The following is a 17,016-nucleotide window of genomic DNA, read 5'->3' on the forward strand; positions in this document are numbered from 1 at the left end:
TGCTGAGTTAAAACATATCAAGTTAGAATTAACTCTCAAAAATCTTTCTTTGCATCTTTCTGAATTTGGTAACAAATTCAGCACATACAAAGTCACTTGAGTAAGATCACAGAGAGGCACATTCTCATAACCTTCACCATAATAAATAAGTTTCCTGTCCAGAGACAGAAGTCAAGGAATCAAAAGCAATGAGCAGCTTTTTCTGGCAATTTTTACTTCTTGATGTGCATTAGCTCTGGAGGAGGTTCACTGAGGAACCCAGGTACCCTGCCAGCCCTTGAACTCCTTCTCAAGTCTCTCTCAGCTGAACTGTACACATAAAGTTACACAGGATGGACCAGGTGCTGCTCCATGGCACTGCTGATGAGCACAACTGTGGCTGAACAATCTCCTTGAAGGCTGTGCAGTATTTCTGTTCATACAAAAAGAGAACGTACGGGACACAGTGCTTAAATTAATAAATAAGGATAAAATTGCGGGAAACAAAGTGTTGCCACTAGCCCTTTCTAGAATGAATTTTAAAAGGAAAGTCCATTTAACTTTCAGTCCACCAGGAAGTACACAGGAGTCCATCAAAAAGCTGTGCTTTTAAGGATCTCTGGATTCTCTTCTTCCTCCTTGGAATCCCTTGTGCTACCAGAGGCAGGCCTGTATTCTAATCTGGGGGGTGGGAAAAAGAAAGAAAAGAGAAAATAACTTTAAAGATAGACGAGTGAATTGGGAAAAAAAAAAATCTGATTTCTGTTTTGACATTACAGCTTCCTAATTTTAATATCCTGCAGGTCCCTTTCTTACACCCCATCTGTGTTCATGTGTCATCTTCAACCAGAGCTGTGGTGAAAGGCCAAACACACAATGCCTTTTTAGGTCAGCTGAATTAAATTGGAAGGGTTCAGCTCTTCCCCAGCTTATAAGACTTTCAGAACCTAAAATGATTATAACCCACAATGTGTCCCTAAACCTTGATAAAGCAACATACTTTTAAAGTGCATTCCTCAGACGTACTTTTAAAAGCTATCAGAGAAAAATGATAAATTCAGAGCTGAGAGATGCACATACAAACATACACACTTGGGAACAGGACCAGGATTCCAGGCAAGCTCTTGTATCAACAGAGCACTGCCTGTGCTGCCAAAACCAGCCCCTCCCTCTGCCCACAGCCAGGCAAGGGCACTCCTCAGAGCAGAGTGCCGAGGTCAGAAGGTGATCCTTACCCTTTCACCAACAGCATTTGGTCAATGGTGTCAGGAAGAGGCATCCCATAGCTTTCAGGCAGAAACAGTGTCAGAATTCCTGACAGCACAGTCAGGCTCCCCATCAGGATGTAAGGCAGGAATCGATCGTAGGCACCTGGCAGAACACAACAAAGGAAAAGGGAAAAGGCAGCATCAGCTCTAGGTCTCTGATAATTGCCCAAAAAGCTGTGGCTGCCCCACCCCTGGAAGGGTCCAAGGCCAGGCTGGACAGTGCTTGGAGCAACCTGGGATAGTGGAAGGTGTCCCTGCCCATGGCAGGGGGTGGAACAAGATGATCTTCAAGGTCCCTTCCAACCCAAACCATCCTGTGGTTCTGTGGGAATGTCTGTACCAAGGTACAGGGCTTTAGCCATGCAAGATTTATGCTTTCAGTAAAAGCCAGCCCAAGCAACCCCCATCACAGCCTGACATCCAAAGTGCATGTTGTTATCAATGTGATCTGAGGAACTCCAGGGAGTGGGAAGCAGGAGCTGTAGGAGCTGTCCCTCCTGAGGAAACAGCACTGTGAGTCTCCAGAGCCTCTCCTGAGCAGAGCAGGTCACTCACCGAGGTAAACGAAGTACGGGGAGAGGATGCTGCCCAGCCTGGAGGCCATGGAGCTCGCTCCAACCCCCATGTTCCTCACCACTGTGGGGTAGAGCTCAGCCGTGTAAACATAGACCATGGAAAAGGCTGATGTGATGCCAAACTTCCCTGCCATCACCAGGAAAATAGACAGAGCACGGAGATCTGAAATCACAACACGAGTAAGGACTTAATAAAGCTCTGGCAGTTCACGGTATCCCTTCATTCCTTCATGTTTGTGTAACTCCTGCCTAATTAACTCCAGGATCTGGTGTTTTTTTTTTTCCCTGTACATGTCCACAAACATAAGCAATATTCTTTTTTAATTTTTTCTTCTGTGAATTACTAGGAATCAACATTTTCATCTTCTTTTGAGCACAGGGCTTCCTGCCAAGTGAAAAATAAGGAGGACAGAGCAAGAACTGTTGAGGCCCTTTCAGATTTCAAGGGCCAGATCTCTGCTATTGCAAACAATGCCATTTATCCCTTCTTAATAAAATGAACAAAATGAAACATTTGAAACAAGTTATTTTTGGTTTCCTGCTCTGGTTTCTCATTAATATTCTTAGCTACAAGTCAATACTTTATTATAGGAAGCTGGGTTGACTTTAACTGGGACATTTAGATTTGAAAATGAAAACAGATTATATCAGTGTTGTCCAATTGACTCATAGAACAGGAGGGAAAAAAGAGAATGCAGGACACATAAAATAAGCAAGGCAGTTGTTGCACATTCTCTTTTGTATACTCTTTGATTTGTAAACAAGTCCTAGGCAACAACACTCCCCTTATTTTGACTCCATAACTCCTTTAATCTAAAGATACATATGGTTTGAGATCTAATAAATGTTACCTGGCTCTCCTTTCCAGTTGCCACACATTATTTAAGCTGTCAACACTAATTCAGTACAAGCATCTCTGCTTATCAAAAATGCTTCCACAATGACTCCATTGAATGTAACTCTCTAAACAAGCCCTAAAGTCATGGGCAGCAGTTTGGGAAGTGAGTTCTGCAGCCTCTTGGTAATCTCTCTGACTAAACTCTGGTTGATCTAGTCTTGGTTTTACACCTGGACCTTACCAGGACACCCTGCCAGGGATGTACTTTAAAGGCAAAACTGGACTACCACACTAATCCCAACAGACCACAAAGCCAATGACCCACCTTTAAAAGTGTATCTGAATGACATGTTGTGGGAGCTCCTCGTGCAGCAGCACTGAGGACCAAGGAGGAGGGGCAAAGATGGGACATGAATATCTGTACTGAGTCCCCTCAGGAGACTGCTCCTCCACATGTTCAGCCTGGAGAGGAGGAGGCTCAGGGGAGACCTCACTCTCTGCAACTCCCTGACAGGAGGGGGGAGCCAGGGGGGGTTGGTCTCTTTTCCCAGGCAACCATCAGCAAGACAAGAGGGCTGGGTCTGCAGCTGTGCCAGGGGAGGTTTAGGTTGGAGATTAGGAAGAATTTCTTTCCAGAGAGGGTGCTCAGCCATTGGAATGGGCTGCCCAGGGAAGGGGTGGATTCTCCATCCCTGGAGGTGTTCAAGGACAGACTGGATGTGGCATCAGTGCCATGGGCTGGGAACCACGGCGGGGTTGGATCAAGGGCTGGACTGGATGATCTCAGAGGTCCCTTCCAACCCAGCTGATTCTGTGGTTCTCTGATTCTGTGTGCCCAGCACTGCACCCCCTGCCACACACGTGAGAAGAACTGAGGGTTCCGTACGTGCGGGCACGAGCTGGATGAAGAGCAGGACGCAGCCGCCCAGGAAGAGCGCGGCGGCCATGGAGTAGCGGCGGGGCAGGCTGCGCAGCAGCACCCAGGAGATGGTGTAGGCGGGCACCTCGATCACCGCCGACAGGAAGCAGTTCACGTACACGTCCCCGTGCAGGTTGGGCGTGTCCAGAGACAGCCCGAAATAGCCAACGGAGATGATCATCCTGGAAGGAAGAGTAACGGGATCAGACTCGGCTCACTTGTCCCTGAGGTGGTTTGAAGCTGGCTCCCTGCCAAGTCTCCAAACCTCACCACAAGAGCTACCTCCCCCCCCCAAAACCAAGGGAGAAGAGAAAAAAACAAACAAGAGAACCGAAACAAGAGAGAGAGAGCTAAAACAATATATATAAATATGTTTTTGTGCAGAGCATTGTTTCTGGGTCATTACCATCCATGCTTTGTGTATAAAATCAGAGAGGAGGAGTGTGGCATCCTGGCAGACCCAGCATCCTGAGATTTTCCCTGCCATGCCCCAAGCTGGCTGGGCAGCATCCAAATCATGCAGGCATGGCTGGGTGCCTGGGCTGGTCAGTGCAGCAGGACAGACCTTGGTGGCTGGAACACTGACATCTTAACTGTGCCACTGCCAGACGGGAGCTGGCTTCCACGAGATTGGGGGAAACACACAACTGGCCTTGAAGACAAACCCTGTTGTGTCTTGGAGATGTTAGGAAGAGAAGGTTAAGCTTCACCAACAAGTGTAACGTGGTAAACAAGGAACAGGCTGGATGGGGACATGTGCAGGGGCAAAGGTGAGCTACAGAGCACTTGGTACTTCATCTCCCTCAGCATCTTCAGCACCCAGAGCAAAACCACTGCACAGCACAGTGGGTCAGGGACAAAAGATGTGCTCTTCCTCCTCCTCCTCCTCCTCCTCCTCACTGCATATGGGAAGAGCCTTCGTGGTCCAATTGCTTAAAATAAAGTCTCTTAGTGTGCCTGGGAAGGTATGAGGTCACAGAGTGACCCCACTGCTGTGGTGCCCTGCCTCAAAACCATTTTTCTCAGTAGTTCTGCAGTGTTTTTCTCACCACTGTGCAACACACCCACCCTGCTCTCCTTGGAATTATTCTTATACACAATAAACTTGATGCTGGAATTCCTTTTTGGTGGCAGTTTGCCTTAGTTTATCACACTGGCAAACCCTGACACAGTTATATAGTCTGTAGGAAAACTTCAGTGCCCAGGGTGCCAAGGAGCCAAACCTCCTCCTCCCTGGTGCAAGCCCTGCAAAGGGAATAGTTTAAAGGCCTGTTACTCACTCAGAATTACTAAAACACTCAGTACTATGTAAAGGTGACATAGTGCTGTCTGTAACCACCCTCTTTTACAGACCTTTTTTTGTAAGCACTATCAATTCATAATGCAGAATATACTGTTGGTATACCATGAGTTGTGCTGTAAGCCAGCACAAGATGCTTTGTATTTTGGGAAAGAATTAAAAGTAGGTTAGGTAACTCACACACAAGCTAGAATAATGAAAAAAATTGCCTGACCAAGTGAATACTTGTCTGTGAGAGGAGGTAAGATTGTGCAAGTCAGCTGCACGTGTTTGACTCTTCCTGCCTATCGTAAAACTTCATTTATCATGTGGCAAAAAGCCCTTCAGCCTGGGTTACTGAATCCAGCAGAATGGATTACATACACACTGCCATGTCACTGCTCCTCTCAGCTGCTTCATCCTACCAGAAATGCTGTTCAAACAGGTTTTGCATTTGATTTCTACAACCACACAGGCAAAACTGGCTGTGCCCAGGGGCTACTGCTCTGCTCCAAGCAGATTAGGAGTAGGGCAGTCTCACTTTCAATTAAAGGTGAGAGTCAGCAACTGGACTTGGAGGCAGGACATTTATATAGACACTGTATTGACATTTCTGCAAAGAACCAACATTATTTTTCTCCTTGAGCTGTTTTTTTTGCACAAGTTCCTTTCTTGGTGCGTTTGTGACATTGTGCTTGGTGATGGGCCAGAGAATCTGGCTTAAATATTAGCCAAGTCATCCTTTGACCCAAAATGCCACATCAACTTGTATGTGCTGGCAGGTCAGTGGACTGAACTCCAAGGCTCTGCCTCATTAAAGCACAGGAATGTTCTTCAAAAAGGCAGCAAATAGACTTAAGTTGGCTCCAAAGCACTCAAGGGACCTTCTTGGTTATGTCACTGGGTACATGCAGTAATTAAACCTCACTTGTACAGCCTCTGGCAGCCTATAGGTTATCTCTCTGTTTTCTGTCTTTCAAGATATCTAGTAAAGGAAAATAACCACCATTTAATGCCACTGAGCATGAAGTATGGCTTCAGCTAGTAAAAACCAAGCTGAAGGTGGCAGGTAGACAGAGTAGACAGCAGGAAAGTCCAGGGAAACCTCAGATTAGAACTTCAGAGGCAGCTTTATCCCTTTAAGAACCAACAGAGACGGAAAGCACCATGTTCAGACCTCTGGGCAGAAGTTCTCTGAGGGGGGGTAGGGCATGACTCATTCTTCTAGAAGACTCTGTTACAGTGAGAAGAGCATTCCCCGAGGCCCAGGACCAGGCAGGATTCCCACACGTCACTGCCAGCTGATCCAATTCTCACTCAGTTCAGGATATGCCTGACTACTTCAGAAAGAAACAACAATCCAGATGTGTTTCTACACTGTCACTGAAGTGAAGAACCCATGTAACCACAACTTTGTTGTTTCAGCCAGCAAGTCATTGATTTTTGAGCTGGTTTTGTCCCTATCTCTTCACAATCCCTTAGTGTTTAAAGTTACATACTCCTGAATCACACTTGCTTACCAAATAAGCACTGACATAATAGTGATAGTTAAAATATTTCGGGTTCTCATTAGATCCAAAATGGTGTATGTCTGTTGCTTCTGGGAATTCACATCTTGCAGCTGTAAAAAAGCAAACAACAAACAAAACATGGGAACTTTAACTTCCTGCAAAAATAATTATTATGAAAATAAGTCCCTCCCCAACTTATACCTCAGTATTCTGATATGCTGAAATAGATGTCTCACTTTTAACAAAACACATATAAACTGGAAGAGCCTGTGAAAGCAGAAGCTCCTCCTTAATTCAAAGTCACTTAAAATTTGGACTGAAACTCTTCACTCTCATGACCAGTAACAGGATTGAAGCTGTGTCAGGGCAGGGTCAGGTTGGATCTCAGCAAAAGGTTCTTCCCCAGAGGGTGGTTGGCACTGCCCAGGCTCCCCAGGGCAGTGGGCACAGCCCCAAGGCTGCCAGAGCTCCAGGAGGGTTTGGATGATCCTCTGGGGCACAGGGGTGACTCTTGGGGATGGTTCTGTGCAGGGCTGAGGGTTGGACTCCGTGATCCTTGTGGGTCCCTTCCAGCTCAGCACATTCTGGGATCCTGGGATTGTATAGCAATCATTTCTCTGCCTCGGGCTTCACAAAGCAACTGCTTTTTGTTAGCTGAATTATAAAGCATTAATTCATGATTCATATGTCACTACTGACATGGTTCTTTTGTCCAGTTTGGAGCACTGCACCTTGAGAATCCGGCAAAGGAACTGCACTCAGACAAGAGGAGAGCAGTGGGGATGGTGAGACATTCAAAAAAAAAGGAGAGGGTGTGTTTAGCCTAAGGGCCAGAAGACCAAGGGCACAGAATGGTCTTCAAAGACCTGCAAATGAAGTGATAAACTGTCCTCTACGTCTACTGCAGATGTTACAACAAATAACAAGATTAAACCACAGCAGGACAGAGATAGTTAATGACTCCTCATATTGGACCTAACAGCACTGTATTAAAACTGAGACAAACTGGCTAACGAGCTGAAGAGTGCCCATCATTATCTAGTCCGGTTTTGAGGTCATCTTCTAAGAACATAAACAAAAAGACAACAAACTTCTCCTTTCCCCATTAAACTTTCCAGCTCCTCAACATAAAACCACTTCTATGTAAACAATGCAAGGATATTCATCCATGAAGCATGAGAACAATTTTTGTGCTTGGTAAGACTGTAAAAAAGGGAAGAATTTATTTTTTTTAATTAGGACTTTAATTTAGACCCCTAAGAAGGGGGACCAAGGAAGAGATTTTTCAGAATATGGAAAAGGGGATTTAAGAGGACAAATTCCATCAACTCTGATAAAGCAACATGGAGTTTGTGTAACTCCTGCAGCCAGGTGAAAATTTTCTCTAAGTGACAGTCGGTTCTGAAGATCTGGAGGATGAAGTAGCAGTCTGGTACGTGGCAAATTTCAGTGTATTTGCTTTCGTAAATCTCATTTTCTACAAAAGGCAAACAGTTCTTTACCTTTGATAGCTTTCACTCTGCCTGAAATCAAATTTACATCACACAAACTGCAGTCACTCACAGCCCTTTCTCATAAATCACATGATCTATCCTAAGCACTCTCCCATCTTGCCACTATTTGTTGCCAAGAAACAAGAACACCCAAAAAAAAAAAAAAAAAGAGAGAAACCTCAAGCAAACCACAAAACAAAACCAGGAACAGTAAAATTTGGAGTCAGTTGATGAGGAAAAGGGACTCTGCCTTTTAAGAGCTGGATAAACAGACAACAGAATCCTTACCAGGACAGGCTAGAACAAGAAGCAATGAGCAGGGCAGGGAAGGCAAAATGGTGGTTTGAAATTAAACCTATCATCCAAACACTTGTATCCCTCTCACAGGGGATAATTCAACCAACCAGGCCCCATTTCTGCTCTGCAGCTGGTTTGTGACCAGTCACCTGCTGGACCCCAATGGTTTCAAACCTCTGCAGTCTGAATTCTGCACTCCAGCTGCAGGGGTTTGAGGAACACTCCAAACACGAGCCTGGGCTGCTCCTCCATCCCAAACTCATGTTCCAAATGCACAAGGGCAAAGGGCCAGCCAGAATTCTGAGAACCTCTCTGCAGCATAAACATGCTTCCCAAACCCTCGAGGGCTGTGAGTGTCCTGCTTTCCTGCCCTGCAGAAAGCAGACACGAGAACAGCATAAACACACCACTGATGAAGTTTTGCACAGATCTTTGGGTCACAGCATTACTTTTCCCCTAAAAAAGTAAAGAGATGGACAGGAGTTCTGCATTTAAACAGTACCTGTTCATTGAGCTCACTTTCCTTTACACAGAGTCCAGCAAACACCTGGAGTGCTAAATGAATCTTACCTCACTAGGGTCAAGTATGACATCTGGGGCTGTAACGCCATTAGTTTTTGCAGCTTTTCTGAGGATGTCTTCTGCCTCCTGAAACCTTCCCTGGGAGATCAACCACCGTGGAGACTCTGGAATGACCCTGCAGAGAAGGTTCAGAACATCAAGGCTGCAGTTCCACACAAAGCATTGCTGCAGGCACCAACACACACATTGTTGATCTCAAAACATGCCACATCTTGCAGGAATTAGTGCAGTGACAACAGAAATCAGATTTACAGGAGCAGACTAGACTACTGAACAAGAGCAGACTAGCATGGCTTTATGGATTTCAGAAGTGCTGAAGGAATTAGCAATGATTCAGAAAAAAGAGCAATCCAAACATTCAAAGTATGGGAAAACAGTTCAATTAAAGAAATTCAGAAACCTGAACACACAAGCAGCGCGCTGTACATTAAGAAGCATATCCTTAGAGAATAACACATATAAACTTAGTAACTGTAAATCCTGTCACAGAAAGGCAAGTCAGAGCAGAATTCACCAGTCATTCAACTGCGTAAGAACCTGGATGGGATCACAAACACAACCGCAAGTGGAAGTGAAGGAACACCACCCCCATGTGGACTACTGCAGCTTCACATGCCACCCAAAAGCAGTATTTTATCAGCTAGGGAAGAAAACACGGAAGTCTCACAGATGTGCAAGTACTGTTGTGTAGTTTGTCATATCTGTGTCACCCTACCAACGCTCAGCTTCCCAGACAGTGGTTTCTGCTTCTGCCCTCAGTTCAGACCACAGCCCACGGATGTCAGCTGGTGCATAGGATGAGTTTTATTGACTTTTTTTTTGTTTTCTTTGCACTTAATTTTATAAAAGCCTACAGAAAATGAAGAGCAGGCTTTTTGGGCATCAGCCAGATCACACACAAAGCCATGGACTGACAGCAAAACAACTGTGAGGGGAAAGGACACAACAGCCATTCTTCACCTACCCATTCCTGAATTTCACTGGCTTGGACTTTGGATCCTAAAAATCTGCAGGCAGGGCCTTACAGACTGAAGTGTTGTGAGTTAGGGATACTCACCACCAGAGAGGGATGCAGAGCAGCCCGGGCAGGGTGAGTGCCAGCAGCAGCATCCGCCAGTCCCGGATGAAGTAAGCGAAGAGTGGCAGCAACATGTAGCCAATTGCATAAAATATGCACACCCCCAGGGTGCAGAACAACACACGGATTGATTTGCCAAGAATTTCTGTGCCTGTTCAAAACAGCAGAGGGAAGAATAGCATTTTAACTTGATAGCAACAAAATAACCCAACAAAAGTACCCCTAGCAATGGGCTTGGGAATGCACTGCACTGCAGAGCTGCAGTGCACAGTGCTCTGCCATCCAGGTTTAAGAGCTGCTTCATGCAGTGATCCTGCATCAACTGAGGTAATTCTGTGTATAAAACAAAGAGAACTGGGCCACACTGTATTTCTGTAGCTCATATTTCTATAATTTTATCTTTTTAGAATCTCATGTTTTACTTGAGGAACTGAAACCACCCACAGTAAACCATAGCTTGATCACCACAGCATCCTCTACAGCTTATGGAGAGTGACCAGCTTCTTTAAAGAATAATTCAGAAGTTCCCAACCTGTATCACCTTCTAAAAGACAGCCAAAAAAACCTCACAGTCTTTTGGGGGACACATATGGAATTCATGTTGATCACTAACAAAGGCCAGGCTACTGGCAGGGGAATTAAATGCACAAACAGGGGTTGATGACCCCCTCTGAAATGTTTTGGGACCTGCAAATCAAGAGACACAGAAAGAAAGCTAATCTTCCTTGTTTCCATGGAAATCAAAGAAGATTCCAGCAGCTGCAGCAGGCTGTGTGCAGTGAGGTCAGCCAAGCACTGCTTTCACCCCTGAACTTGCCTTCCTTGGCCCAAAAGGAATTTCTTGCCACCATTTGGTACTTTGGACAGTGAGGTCACTGTAAGTAACATTAATTTGTTTTTTTAAAATCTCACATTCACAAGGTAATTCCCATCACCAAATATAGTCTCAGTCAACTTGAGAGTATATGAAGTAAGTATCATGATGACATTTACATTTTTACTATAGGCTGTTTTTAAAGGAGACTTTATAAAAAATACTTTATTTTTGTTCTTTTGCAAGTTTTTTAATCAAATAGGTATTTAGGCCCCAAAACTGACAAAAGAAATCCCTGAAAAATCATAGAATCACATAGAATGGTGTGGGTTGAAAGAGACCTTAAAGATCATCTAGTTCCAACCCCCCAAAAATCACATCTCACATGTCTTATCTCTCCAACTAGAAGATAGACTTTGTTTCAAATAATCAGTTTCTGGGGGGTTGACTTTTTTAGAACGATAAACCATAGAATTAATTCAAATTCCACTTCTATCAACTGGAAACTTTCAAGGAGACGACAAATTATCCATGCATGGTGAGGCCACACTCTTAACAGTGTTGCTTGGCAAAACAAATCAACCCTAAGCCAGTACTGAAAAGGAGCAGGAAAAGCACAAGATGAAAGAACACATACTGTGCCCAGCAGGACTTTCATACCAAGAACAAATGCTGCCACGTAGTTAGATATCTGTCCCATGCCAACCAGCAAAAACAACACTGAAAACATCTCCCAGCTGGTAGAGAAGACCTGTATGAAGCTGAAGCCAGTCTGCATTGCCAGAGTTGCAAACAGCACATTCTTCCTGCCAAACCTTCCATGGACAGATTAAAAAAAGAAAGAAAAGGGAAAAAAAAAAAGATGATTATACAACATCACGAATGAAATCTTCAGAAACAGAAAAGTAAGTTTACTTATAAGCACAGTTAGGGAGATACAAAACTTCTGCAAAAAGCAGAGGTTCAGGAAATGTGACACAGGTACAGCTATTCTAAATACATTAAAAAAAATCACTGGCGAAGAGAAAGTGATATTCCAAGGGCTGCTAATTAAGCTGCCTTAAACTATGTGCTGGAACACTATTCCTTTCTTACTGATAGGATGGGCAAGGAGACAAATCAGCAGGAGCAAATTATTTAAAATGCAAGAGTATCCAAAGCTCCAAGAAGCACACAGTCCATGACAGATCAGCATGTTAAAAAAAAAAAAGATGGAAAGTTCCTGGAAGAGAGGTAAAACTCAGGTTTGCAAGATGCTATTAGCTGTCAGTGATCCCACGCTGCAATCTCCATTCCACTTGGTTTAAACATGAACCAAACCGAGGGACTCTGGAAGGTCTATCAGTGAAGTATTAAGAAAAAAACCAAATAAACAAAGATAAAAGAAATTTGACTAAACTCAACCCATCAAGAGTCACTGCTGATGACCCGGCCCAGGCAGCCCCACAGCACTGGGGCAGGACATGCTGAGGGCAGGGTCACACAACCCCACCCAGCCTGGAGCTCTGCAGCTGGTGCCAGGAGCTCAGGGGGGTCACAACACACCAAGAACAGACTCCCCAAAGCATTCTGTCCCTCTCCATGCCTCAGGCTGGCTGCAGGACTGTGTGCAGCAGGTGGGGGCAGCAGAACACTGCACACACCTCCCTGGAGCATCCTCCTCCTGGAGAGGAGCAGCCCTTGGCCATGAGGTCCCTGCCCATGGCCTCCTCTCCTGCATCCATGAGGATCTGTGTCACCACGAGAAGGAGCTGCAGAAGGAGACTCCTGGGAGTGTGAGGGTGGGAAGCTCCTGGGTCACTGTGAGAACAGGTCCTGATTCCCCTGCCAGGCAGTCACCGTGGGACACACTCGGCATCCGTGCAGCAGACAAGGAGCTCCTGGGAATGAAGCTCCTGAGCCTGGAAGCAGTGCCAGGATGGAGTGGTGGGAGACTTCCCCACAGTGAAGGGGGGAAATTGCCCCTCATATGGGAGAGCAGTTGGAAGGCACAGAGCTCTGCCTGGGGATGGATGACCTGGGGATGGATGAGCAGCTTGCTGAGCTTATGGGTTGGGATTGGCAGGGAAGCCAACAGGGCAGGGCTGTTGTGTCCTGTGAAACCTCCTTGTGTCCAGAGGCACTGGCCATCAGGGGGGCTTCAACCACTCCAGCACAGAGAGAAGGACAAGGCCCAGGAGCTTTCTGGAGCTCATCAGTGCCAATGTCCCACCACGTGGCTGAGGAGCTGGCCAAGGGACACACTGCTGGACCTCAGGCTTGCAAACAGGGCAGAACTGTCTGGGGATGTGAAGGCTGGCAGCACCATGGCTGTGCTGTGCCATGGGGAAGGGCAGGGTCCTGAGGGGAAGAACAAGGCAGAAGGCAGGACCACAGGGAGAGCAAACACTGGCCTGACCAGGGATTTGCTTGGAAAAATCCCACGGCATATAGCTCTGGAGAGAAGTCCAGGAGGGCTGGCTGATTTTCAAGGATCCCTGCCTCTGAGCTCAAGACTTGTCAAACCTGGTGGGCAGGAAACTATGCAAAGGCCTTAAATGATGCTACAAGATTTGTGGCATAAAGATTATGTTTCAATGAAACAAAAACTCCACAAAGTATCAGCAAATGAAAGGACCACATATCGTTCTCTGGGAATCAGGAAGACAGCACACGTTGCATTACACAGCAAATCCCAGGGAGAGAATAAGAAAAACCAAGCTTTACAAAAAAAAAACCCAAAAACCAAACAATTGTCAACATCACAAAAATTAATGTTGTCTTCCTTTTTTTAATGTTTGTACTAATAAACAAGAAAGCTTTGCTTCTCTGGAGTGCAGCTGAACAACGTTCATGCTTTGCAGCTTCCACAAATGCAGATCATTGGACTTAGATGATGTATTTGATGCGGAGGAAAAGAAGCTATGTGTGTTTATAAAACAAAAGTTTTAAATTTGACTTAAAAAAACAGAGGAAAACAATCTTCAGGTATCCCTCCGAACACAGTCCAAAGTAAATAGGACAGAATGTCACTGATCTGATTTTTCCAGATAAAACTTATCTCCTACACCTGTTTTCTGACATAAAACCAGTTTGCTCCAGAGTGATTTCATTGCAAAAACAAACAGATAAAGGTAACACCCAGTAATAATCTTTGTAACATTTTGTTCTAGTTCAGGACATTTCTCTACACACTCTGTGTAGACTCAGGTTAGACAGACACGTTAGGAGTTGCAGAAAGACACTTATAGGAAATTTGCCATACAAGGAGTGTCTCCAAACGAGACTCAAACAAAGAGCCAGCAGCTCTGGTGTATATACTTTACTTGTCTGAGACTTGTCCTGATACGAACGATCCCAGCAGGACACCCACGAAAAACAGGGAGGTGCTCAGGGGTCCCTTCCAGTCGTTGTCACACACGAGATTCCACTGCAGGGAGAGACAATATGAAAGGCTTTCAATAAACAGGATTTCCCCTCCCTCCTAAATGTCTCGGCTGAGCTGGTGTTGGAAGGAGTGAGAACAGAATCACAGAATGGTTTGGGTGGGAAGGGACCTTAAAATTCATCCCATCCCACCCCCTGCCATGGGCAGGGACACCTTCCACCAGCCCAGGTTGCTCCAAGCCCTGTCCAACCTGGCCTTGGACACTTCCAGGGATGGGGCAGCCACAGCTTCTCTGGGCAACCTGTGCCAGGGCCTCCCCACCCTCACAGGGAACAATTCCTTCCCAATATCCCATTGAATTGTAATTCCCTGCATATAGCAATGTTCCATTAAAAGCTCACATTCCTAATTTAAGAGAAATTGAACTACAGAAACAGGAATATAGAAAGAAAAAGCCTCTATTACATTTTAATGTGGTTTTGAGAGACAGGAGACTGTTCACTCTTCACTGGGAACCTAACTAACATCAGCTAGAATTCTGAATACAAATTGAAACATACACCAAACAAACAAAGATTTCAGAAAAAAAACAAACAAAAAAGAGGAACAAAAGAAAATATTTATTGAATGAAGAGTGCAATGGTTTCCAATCTCATTTCAGTCTGATGTTTTTGAAACACCACTCGTGTTATTTTTCTATCTACACTAAGAGTTATTACTAAAAGAGTCTTAGTTTTATTTTGGTTATCTGGGGGGAAAATGTGTAAAAATTAGAAGAAAGGACAAAACCCAGCAGGGATGCCTCCACTCCTCCTTCACAGCTATGCTGTGACTGGAGGAGTTCCCAGAGCTCTCCCAGTCCTGCCCCACCCCTCATCTGATATTTTAGGGATGGAAACTTTTAGGTTTTAATCTGCAGTAAAAAGGCTGAAATGAAAATATTTGCCCCGACCCCAAAAATTAATCCTTCTTGTCTCCCAATTACAAATAATTAAGCATAGTTTCTTTCAATTTGTACTGGAACTCCCATCAGTGCTTTGATTTGCTCCATAAGAAATGCAGCTGCTCCATGTCCCAGCTCCCCCATCCAGCCCATCCCTGGTCCTGCAGTGGGAATGGGGGGGTTTCACTGCCTGCCAGCCCCGTGTCCTCAGCACGAAACCTCTGACTCCAGGAACCTCACAGCCCTCAGCCTGTCAACAGTCACACGACAACTACACCCTAGTCTGTGTTTTAAGGCTGGAGGATCACTAAAAACTATGCACAGGATGAACAACACCAGCAATGGCCTTCCACTCCCAGATCCCTGCACCAAAACACAGCTGAGCCATCACTTATGTCATGGAACAGCATCCAGTTTTCAGAGAGAACTGGGAACTGCTCTAGAGATGAATTATGGCCATTCACACAGGCTGCACTCTCATGGGCATTTGTAGAACTTCAGCTGCCAGCCCTTACACTAATTTATAACATAACATCATTGTTATTTTTAAGGTCAAAATGCACCTTTTCCAATTTGTAACTGCATTCAAGTAATTTCCTAACCTCTCCATTGATAAATCTGCTTGTGGTTTCATGTCTGAAAAAAATTCTCTTTCTATCAGGCTTCCTAACCCTTGCCCTTGCTCCCCAACCCTTTCCAGCCTCACAGCACCTGAAGCTCAGGTGCCAGCATTCAACACAGTGCCAGCACATCCCACAATGCCTGATCCCACCCACCAGGCATCATTACAGAGGAGCCTTCCAGAACTGTGGCTTTCTTATGTGAGAACAAATGTATCCTACTCATGTTAAGGAACTGAACTTACCATAGTTATCAATATCATGTGGATCAAGAACTGTAATCAACCTTTATAATTAAATCTGTATTATTATCAAAAGCTGTGCTTCATTATAGATTAAAGAAAGTTTGAGCCATTCTGTGATGACTACAGAGGCTAAACCAGCCAGGAAGCTTCAGGAAAATACATGTGGCAACTTGAAAAAACATGCAGCAAATGACTGTTATCAAATTTATACCGACCAAAGGTTCCAGTGATTGTCATATGCCTTCATATGATAACACCAGGAAAAAAATACAACAAATACAAGTCCTGCATTTATAAAGCCTCGCCTACTCACAAAAAGCCACCTTTGTATCAACTACTGGAGTCAGACATGCTCAATAACAGAACTAAAATCTAACTACCTTGGTTATTAGTCTATCACTGCTAAAGAAGTCATTCCTTTCCAGCTGCTCAGCCTGTGCACCCTCTCCTTTCATCTGTCCTACCCCCTGTACTTTGGCACAAGGCTTGCACAACACTTGAATTTCCAGGCACTGACATGTTTGTTTGTGCCCTGTAACAAACATTTCCTTCAGACTACTGAGGTGGAGACCTTTCCTGGGAAAGGTCATGGTATTAAAATGTTTAGCACAGTTCTGCCAAAAGCTTCTTGCACTGGCAGGTGCAAACATACTGGGCATTCAAACGTGGCAATGATTACCAGCTTGTTTTTCTGTCCCCTCTGGGACAGTGTGAGGAGCTGTTATGCTGAAGATCACTTAAACCAGGCACCAGAGTTATCTTCAACATCAAATTTCCAAAGGAGAATTACTTTAGTTGTGCAATCTCAGTTATTCACACTCCACAACAATTAGGGCAAAAGGATTTTAAGGTCTGTTACCCTTTGCCCCAGTAAATAAATGTTGACGTCTTCAACTTTGTAATGACTCACCAACAAGGTCTACTACATTGCTTACCAGTGATGACAGCATCAGCCTGCCAGAACCACTCTGCAACCATCCCCTTCCCTCAGGTGCCCATTGTCCAAGAGGAAGTCACTGACACATCACTGGTGGAGCCCAGCGTGGCACAGAGGGAGCATCCCCGGAGTGGTTCCTGATTAATCCCTGCTGCTGGCAGTGCTGTTTGGACACAGCACACTGTGACCCAGTGCTCTAAAATCACGTGCTCTTTTCACTTCTCAGTATCCTTTGAACTGGCCTGCCAGCTGTAACAGCCTTTGCCCCAGG

The 17,016-nt window shown here is 45.0% G+C and overlaps 1 protein-coding gene across 1 annotated transcript; it reads right to left on the reverse strand.

Moving 5' to 3' along the window:
• Positions 1-405: 405 nt before the first annotated feature.
• LOC103756665 (solute carrier family 22 member 5) lies at positions 406-16,828 on the reverse strand. The gene is made up of 10 exons (XM_029962984.1): positions 16,744-16,828; positions 13,939-14,042; positions 11,294-11,448; positions 9,799-9,970; positions 8,730-8,856; positions 6,379-6,479; positions 3,547-3,761; positions 1,803-1,985; positions 1,215-1,350; positions 406-660 (listed from the first exon to the last, which is right to left on the reverse strand). Exons 1-10 carry the CDS (start codon positions 16,756-16,758, stop codon positions 573-575), a joined length of 1,296 nt encoding a protein of 431 aa, XP_029818844.1. The 5' UTR covers positions 16,759-16,828; the 3' UTR covers positions 406-572.
• Positions 16,829-17,016: the final 188 nt, after the last annotated feature.

Source organism: Manacus vitellinus, unplaced genomic scaffold, assembly GCF_001715985.3.
Source record: "Manacus vitellinus isolate BGI_N305 unplaced genomic scaffold, ASM171598v3 scaffold_51_pilon, whole genome shotgun sequence".
Lineage (NCBI taxonomy): Eukaryota > Metazoa > Chordata > Aves > Passeriformes > Pipridae > Manacus > Manacus vitellinus.

What these genes read in the sequence shown, in the direction of transcription:
- LOC103756665 (XM_029962984.1), bottom strand. An exon ending in CGTGGCAGCATTTGTTCTTG is followed by an intron (nt 9,971 to 11,293) that starts GTATGAAAGTCC and finishes TGTTTTGAACAG; the next exon opens with GCACAGAAATTCTTGGCAAA. An exon ending in CATCCAGCTCGTGCCCGCAC is followed by an intron (nt 1,986 to 3,546) that starts GTACGGAACCCT and finishes TTGTGATTTCAG; the next exon opens with ATCTCCGTGCTCTGTCTATT.